Raw genomic sequence first — 8256 nt, 5'->3', positions numbered from 1 at the left:
GAGAGGGGGCACGAGCTCTTTATCCCCATGAAAGGCTAAAGGATGGAACTGACCTTTCTGGCATCAGCTGGGCTTTGGGAGCACAATACATGGCGGCAACTCTTTCTGGCCTTTTCCCCTTCGGCTCTGGGCTATGCTTACAAGCCAAAGACTCAAGTCCAAACATCTATCATTTTATACAAAGACTCAAACGCACACATGCCCCGAACCCCTTCTTTTATATCATAAAAACACACACACACATACAAAAACAGACACACACTGAGCAGTCCTGTCTGTTCATCTGCAAACAGACCAGTCCCGTCTGACATCACAGTACAACTGCAGGCTATGGAAGCAAAAAGAGACAACAAATCACTTTAGATTACATCAACTCAAAAGCCCAACTCAGTATCAACATCAACTCCCTTTAATGGAAACTGAGCAACAGTTAAATTAGAACCTAAACCTCGTCGGTAATGCCCCGATCTAAACTTGAGCTGGGACCGGATGAAAAGCAACCGTTACAATGTGACATCCAAGCAAGACAAAATGAAAAGCATGACCTCATTGAGTACAACTTCAGCGAGTGCTCCGCAAAAATGACCTGAGCTGCTGTACACTTTAGACGCTTTGTTGTCAGGGGGGCCTCACACCCAAAGAGCCTTTGTGTTATATTTGAAAAGGCTACATCACAAGGTCATGGCGGAACAGGGGTCACGCAAATACAGAATAGCACTTGTGTGGTGGTCATTTTTGTGAGCGAGGGGGGGTTGCCAATTCTATAGGTAAACTCTAGCAGTTTGGAGATAAGTTACCCATAGGATATGAGACAAAAGAGAACAGTAGCTGGCATCTGAAAAGGTAAAGATAGTAGTCCCCAATGTGTCAGAGGCCTCATGGTCAGCAGGAGAGTATAAAAGGACCTGTAAGTGTGTCTAACTCTACGGTGCGCAAACATCCACAGTCCTACAACCATGGGAAAGGTATGAGCTCACCTGCAGTAAGGCAACAGCTTTGGACAGGTGGTGAAGGAGAAAATAGCATTAATTGAAAACATGCAGTCATGTATAGGAAGGAGTTTCAGTGAAGGAGAAGACAGGGCAGCAGAAATACTCTTTTGTCTTTGTTTTGATGTGTTTGGATGGGACAAGCAGACACCCCCCCCCCCCCCCCCCTTCCAGCTCAAACAGTGGTTTTAGTTACCTTGATTTTCATCTGTTAAGCAGTGCAAATAAATGTGTAAAGAAGAGAGGGTTGGTAAAGAGAGCCTATTCACGAGTCTATGAGATAGCATTTCTTTATGCCGAACATAAACTGTATTCTCTCTCTCTCCCTTCTCTCCTCGAGATCGTCTTCTACGAGGGCCGCAACTTCCAGGGCCGCCACTGGGAGTGCAGCAGTGACTGCATGGACACCTTTAGGCACTTCAACTACTGCAACTCCCTCCGTGTCAGCGGCGGCCACTGCGTGCTCTACGAGAAACCTCACTATATGGGATACCAGTATATTCTCAGCCCTGGCGAGTACCCTGACTACCACTGGTGGATGGGCTTCAACAACTGCATCCGCTCCTGCCAGATGTTCCCTCCTGTAAGTCAATCAAACAGACAGATAGAATTGGTAGCACCCTCCCACCCTCCCACCCCCCGTTACACTCACCTTGTACATCAAAAGCTGCTTTGGATATGGATGTCAATCACTGGCTTTTTGATGTCATTTACAGATACGCACACAGGTCATAGCATAAAAGTCTCTGCTGCAAGGCCCACAAAGGAGACCGAGTCAGCCTTTAAAAAGAATATGACATACCCCCCATAAGACTTGGTGCCTTCACTCTAATTCTGTTTGTCACATTGAGTGTTTCTGGCAGTTCAGGGAGGAGGAAAAAAAAATCTAATTCTGTCATGCTCCGAAAGAGTTGTTGCTCAATCTCGTTTGTAGTTAAAGAAACCGAGTAGTGCGAGTACTGAATTAAAAAGTTAGCTCGTTGTGGAAAGAGTTCTCTAGAGATTACACCTATTGAAAATAACATAATAGTCATGATTACCCTGTTTTCTTTCACAATGCAGTATAGGGGATCCTACAGGATGAGGATCTACAACAGGCCAGACATGATGGGACACTCAATGGAGTTTATGGATGACTGCCCCAACGTGTATGACCGCTTCCGCTACCGTGATATTTTCTCCTGCAACATCATGGAGGGTTACTGGATCTTCTACGAGCACCCCAACTACAGGGGACGCCAGTATTTCCTTCGCCCTGGAGAGTACAGGGCCTGTGGCGACTGGGGCTGCCACAATCCCATGGTGGGCTCATTCAGGAGAATGAGGACTCTCATGTAAACTGCACCCGTGTGCATCTCAAATGAACATTAAACACAAAACTTTAAAATAATGATGTCCTTTGTGAGCTTTCTTTTTTGAACGTAGACATGAATGCAACGTGCAGTGACACTCTAGCAAGGCAGCATATTTGCTTCCTGATTATATTCAACCAACAAAGGCTGCTGCTTGAATGGGTTTAAAATACAAGTCAGATCTCAGACTGTTTGCTGCTCTGTCTAGCTTCACAGTCTGCATGCAGGTTTCAAACATTCATGCCATTAAAGGCAGATGTTTGCAACTCTTATTGTAGGCCTTTGAGAAAATGCAGTTGGACAGTATTTTCCATAGACAGACAGAGCTTTGACAGAGACAAAGCGGCTGCGGTGGCTCAACAGTGCCATAGTGTTGTGCAGTCTATAGAGCGCACTGTGCTGACACGACAAAGCTTTGTTTCACTATTGCAAAGCCCTGATCTAAGCAGGGTCTATAAAGAGGTCTGGGAGAGCCCCGCATCTGGTCTGGTCTGAACTTAACGCAGTTACAATGGGCAAGGTAAGGAAGAAATTTAACAAATGTAATGTTTCACTGATATTTGATGTGCGGTATACCGATTTGTGTAGTAAATATAGTGCTTTACAAATTTGTTAGATCACCTGTTATATATATATATATATATATATATATATATATATATATATATGTAAAAGAAAACACAAATATTTAAAAAGCATATTTTTATTTATTAGGAAATACCAAACTAAATTCACTTTTTCCCACTGGACTTCAAGCATAACATTTAACCACTAAAACAAAAGTTTCTTTTCAGGAATGCAAGTAAATACCTACAATTTGGTAAAAAAATAAGACGTAATTTGGCTTTTTAGTAAGACTGTAGATTTAAAAATTAATGGAGAATAACAATAACTATATTTGAGCATAAAAATATAATTTTATCATTACCAAAACTGCCAATTTAGGGTAGCTGTGACAAAAAACTTACTTTGAGTCGTGATCTAATATATCTGTTAAGCACTATAGATAAATAATTAAGTTGAACTAATATATTCTGATAACGAGCAGTAAAAATATATACATTTTTTGGTCATATGAAACGTAAAAGACCTTTAAAGAGTAACAACGTATCGCTCTCTGGGTTAAACATACCATTAGTTCTTTAGGACTATTTACCATATTTACATAACCTATAAATTAATGTAAGAAATGCTAAAAGTGCAGGGAAATGTAATTCTTCTCTCAAGGATAGTAGAAGCCTCAAATATTTAATTGATCTTATAGTCCTATTTCCTGTGAAAACAGACAAAGAACTTGTGAAAAGTATTACACAGTTCATTCATTAAAATGTACCAAATGCTATACTTTATTTTATTCGGCTTTGCTTCTAGCACATCTTTTGGGACTTTTTTGTACTCCCTTAAGCTTATCTTTTTTTCAAATTTCTCCACTTACAAATTTTCTACTCAGAAACTTTTGTTAGATAAAACTAACTTTAAAAGTCTGGCTCAGAATACTGAACAGTGAACACTAAGCGTTCATGTTATTAGTGTTTAAGAGCCTGAAAACCTGACAGGTAACTACACGGTTACATTTCTGCTGTGGTCTTTGGAACATCTCTGTGGTGATACACTAATGCTGAGCCATCTGTTCTGTGCAGATTATCTTCTATGAAGACAGGAACTTCCAGGGTCGTCACTACGAGTGCAGTACTGACTGCCCTGAGATGCAAAACTACTTCAGCCGCTGTAACTCGATAAGAGTTGAGAGCGGTTGCTGGGTGGCCTACGAAAAGCCAAATTATGGCGGCTACCAGTACATGCTGCACAAGGGAGAGTACCCCGACTACCAGCGCTGGGCAGGCTTCAATGACTGTATCCGCTCCTGTCGTATGGTGCCTCCTGTGAGTTTAAACTCATTTTCTCTTCAGGATCATTTGGTTCTTATGTCTACTGCTGTTACTTGAAGCATCAATGCCAGTAGCCAGGATTATTTTAACACATGTAGTGTAGACTGGGTAACTAGTCAGGATAATTTATCCTGGCTGACTGCAACAAAAAAGACATTTTTACCTTAATTTGTGGTATTATCTTATTCTCTTATTTCTTCCCTAGTATAATGGGAACTACAGGATGAAGATCTTCGAGCGATCTGACTTTGGCGGTCAAAACATGGAGCTAATGGAAGACTGCCCAGACCTGCACGAGCGTTTCCACACCCGTGATATCTCCTCCGTCAATGTCATGGAGGGCTACTGGATGCTGCACGAACACCCCAACTATAGGGGACGCCAGTACTTCTTGCGTCCTGGAGAATACAGGAGGCACAGCGAGTGGGGAAGCGCCAGTCCCACCATTGGCTCTCTGAGACGTGTCACTGAGCTCAACTGATTCCCATTACTTTTATTTTTAACCCTTATTTAATCCCATCATTAAGAATACCTCCCTCTTGTTCCCTTAATGGCTGTACTGTTTCAGTGTGGTCTCAACACTGTGATGTTCAAACCTGAAATCATACATTTTAATGATGCGGGTTTGGATGCGTCGGATGTTGGGGTTCCCGTTTTGTTGTGTTGCTTTGCATTGTTGGGTAAAATTACTACCCAACTTAGTGCTCAGGCAATGCTTTGGTCGTTCCATAGCAGAATGTTTTGCCTCGCCGGTCCCTAACCTCCTGTCCTCCTGGAATCACAATAAATGAAAACTTGATGAAAGTCAACTAAAGGAAGCCTTTGTTAATTTTCTATTGACTGCTACAGCTGTCACTGTCAAAAGATCAGGGGGATATAGCTTGTCATAAATCTGAGGGGTATTTTTCTCTTTAATATGGTGATTGAACTTTAGTTTCATCAGGCCACAGAGTTAGACACTAGTGGAATCACTGAGGTCCTAACAATACCAAGAGTTTCTACAGTTTTTTATGATATTACAGATCCACATACACAAAGAAAAATTATCAAGGAAACAGAAGCTTATTCTTTGAAGTTCACTATTAAAGACCATAAAAAAGGGTATCTGAGGATGGGCATGTTGGAGTCTTTATGAGATCACATGGTACAGAGTAAGCGCTTTGGGTCCATGAAAGATGCCCATATTAGATCCACATCACAAGGCCAGTGCCAACTCAAAGAGTTGGAGTCAAAGTGGCCTGGTATTAGCCCCGAGCATCAAGCTCTCTCAGAACAAAAAACAAAACCCAGTCCATATCCCTGCTCATGCATTTTTCATCAGCCCAAGATACTGAACCCTTTCAGAAATAAATATCAATTATTGAAATTGTTAATTAGACACAACGTAATTGGCGAAGATACACATGAATAAATAACACTGACCATTAATTATTGATTCAAAAAAAAATTGAACCCCAGCAGAGAGTGCATTTGAGAATCTCTTAAGATCAAGCACAACAAGAAATATGAGTTTTGGCCTTGAGTAATGTCCAATTAAAGGACTGTCAGCTTTGCTGTTCAAGTCCAGTGATTTGCCCTTATCACATTTTTTTTATATCTGTGGACAACAATGCCCAGCAGACAACACAACATCAACAGAGTGCAACATGGGATCAGATCACCCGGGGTCTCAGGGCAAAGCCAGATAAGAGATGAGAGGAAATCTTACAGGCTGCCTAGCCTGACACATAACTGGAAGTTAATCCAAGGTCAAAAGGAACATCGACATCAGATATTTACAAAATTCAGTAAGGAAAGCATTTCAGGCATACACAGAACTACAGAAATAGCTCTGCATATAATGTTGCAGTTAAAAAAAAGGGTGCATGCTAACCCCCCCCCCCCCCCTCCCCAAAACAAACAAACCCAAAACAATCATGCAAACAAACAAACAAAAAATACTGAAAATGATCTTGCATAATATTCCATATAGTAAATTTTACTTCACTGTCCACTTTTAACATAACTGAAAAATCTACTTGGTAGATAAGGACAAAAGTTACAATACTTTTTCTATTTTTCCATATTTTCATCCATCCTTTTTCTTCCACTTTTCCAGTTCGGCGATATCACAGTATTTTCATTGTTGGTCATCCCAATATTTCTTCCTTTGAAAGCTTCAACCAAGTCAAAGCTTGAATTCAAAAACAAACCGTACTGTGGAAACATTTCAACCAGGTATCTGTAAAGGGCAAAGTTTTATCCATCCATGCATTCTTTGCCATTTATTTGGGTTTGGGTCGTAGGGGCAGCAGTCAAACTAGAGATTTATGCTTCAGTGGGAAATCTAAACCGTAGGTATGTTATAACGGCAAACCCTCTGGGCACCCTACTGCCTGATTTAAACTCCTGGGGTGAATCTTTGCAGAATCTACGATGTAACCTACACATAGTCAGGCTGACCAACCTAATCAGACCTTTTCTACAGCCTGACAGCTCCTTTGACTTCCAGTGTGACTGGAATTACTGCTACAATTGGCACCAGTGATCTTGCAGTTGCAGCTCCTGATGACACGATCACAAAACTCAATTACTGACTTGCACCTTAGCGTGTCTTGCTGCAACGTGCACTAATTGACATCTTATGCTTGATCAGTAATGGAAGGCAGTAACTCCCAATCATACCCTGAAGTCAATCAGCAAGACAACGAAATTGTATCATATCTATCTAATAGACTCCAGTTTGTGCATGTAAATGGAGAGTCCTCTTCACACACTGAGGTTAATTATGGAGTTCCACAGGGTTCAGTGCTAGGACCAATTCTGTTTACATTATACATGCTTCCCCTAGGCAGCATCATTAGAAGACATAGCATACATTTTCACTGCTATGCAGATGACACCCAGCTCTATCTGTCCATGAAGCCAGATAACACACACCAATTAGTTAAACTGCAGGAATGTCTTAAAGACATAAAGACCTGGATGGCCACTAACTTTCTGCTTCTTAACTCAGATAAAACTGAGGTCATTGTACTCGGCGCTGAAAAGCTTAGAAATATGGTATCTAACCAGATTCTTACTCTGGATGGCATTACCTTGGCCTCCAGTAACACTGTGAGGAACCTTGGAGTCATTTTTGACCAGGATATGTCCTTCAACGCACATATTAAACAAATATGTAAGACTGCGTTCTTCCATTTGCGCAACATCTCTAAAATTAGAAATATCCTGTCTCAGAGTGACGCTGAAAAACTAGTTCATGCATTTATTACTTCCAGGCTGGACTACTGCAATTCATTATTATCAGGATGTCCAAAAAACTCACTGAAAAACCTTCAGTTAATCCAAAATGCTGCAGCAAGAGTACTGACAGGGACTAGAAAGAGAGAGCATATTTCTCCTGTTTTGGCTTCCCTTCATTGGCTTCCTGTTAAATCCAGAATTGAATTCAAAATCCTGCTCCTCACATACAAGGTCTTAAATAATCAGGCCCCATCTTATCTTAATGACCTTGTAGTACCATATCACCCTATTAGAGCACTTCGCTCCCGCTCTGCAGGCCTACTTGTTGTTCCTAGAGTATTTAAAAGTAGAATGGGAGGGAGAGTCTTCAGTTTTCAGGCCCCTCTTCTGTGGAACCAGCTTCCAGTTTGGATTCGGGAGACAGACACTATCTCTACTTTTAAGATTAGGCTTAAAACTTTCCTTTTTGCTAAGGCATATAGTTAGGGCTGGACCAGGTGACCCTGAATCCTCCCTTAGTTATGCTGCAATAGATGTAGGCTGCCGGGGGATTCCCATGATGCATTGAGTTTTTCCTTTCCAGTCACCTTTCTCACTCACTATGTGTTAATAGACCTCTCTGTATTGAATCGTATCTGTTATTAATCTCTGTCTCTCTTCCACAGCATGTCTTTCATCCTGTCTTCCTTCTCTCACCCCAACCGGTCGCAGCAGATGGCCGCCCCTCCCTGAGCCTGGTTCTGCCGGAGGTTTCTTCCTGTTAAAAGGGAGTTTTTCCTTCCCACTGTCGCCAAAGTGCTT

At 41.5% G+C, this 8256-nt stretch overlaps 2 protein-coding genes across 2 annotated transcripts; both read left to right on the top strand.

Annotated features, from left to right (window-relative positions):
* Nucleotides 1–895: 895 nt before the first annotated feature.
* On the top strand, nt 896–2379 carry crygmxl2 (crystallin, gamma MX, like 2). The gene is made up of 3 exons (XM_006791178.3): nt 896–965; nt 1330–1572; nt 2052–2379. The coding sequence occupies exons 1-3, from the start codon at nt 957–959 to the stop codon at nt 2325–2327; spliced, it is 528 nt and encodes a 175-aa protein (XP_006791241.1). The 5' UTR covers nt 896–956; the 3' UTR covers nt 2328–2379.
* A 446-nt stretch (nt 2380–2825) lies between these two features.
* On the top strand, nt 2826–5044 carry crygmx (crystallin, gamma MX). Its single transcript, XM_006791179.2, has 3 exons — nt 2826–2861; nt 3982–4224; nt 4436–5044. The coding sequence occupies exons 1-3, from the start codon at nt 2853–2855 to the stop codon at nt 4709–4711; spliced, it is 528 nt and encodes a 175-aa protein (XP_006791242.1). The 5' UTR covers nt 2826–2852; the 3' UTR covers nt 4712–5044.
* The last annotated feature ends 3212 nt before the right edge of the window (nt 5045–8256 follow it).

This window comes from Neolamprologus brichardi, chromosome 8 (assembly GCF_056152115.1).
Source record: "Neolamprologus brichardi isolate AB-2024 chromosome 8, ASM5615211v1, whole genome shotgun sequence".
Lineage (NCBI taxonomy): Eukaryota > Metazoa > Chordata > Actinopteri > Cichliformes > Cichlidae > Neolamprologus > Neolamprologus brichardi.
Note: the sequence above shows the minus strand (reverse complement) of the source record. Positions and strands in the feature narration are given on the sequence as shown.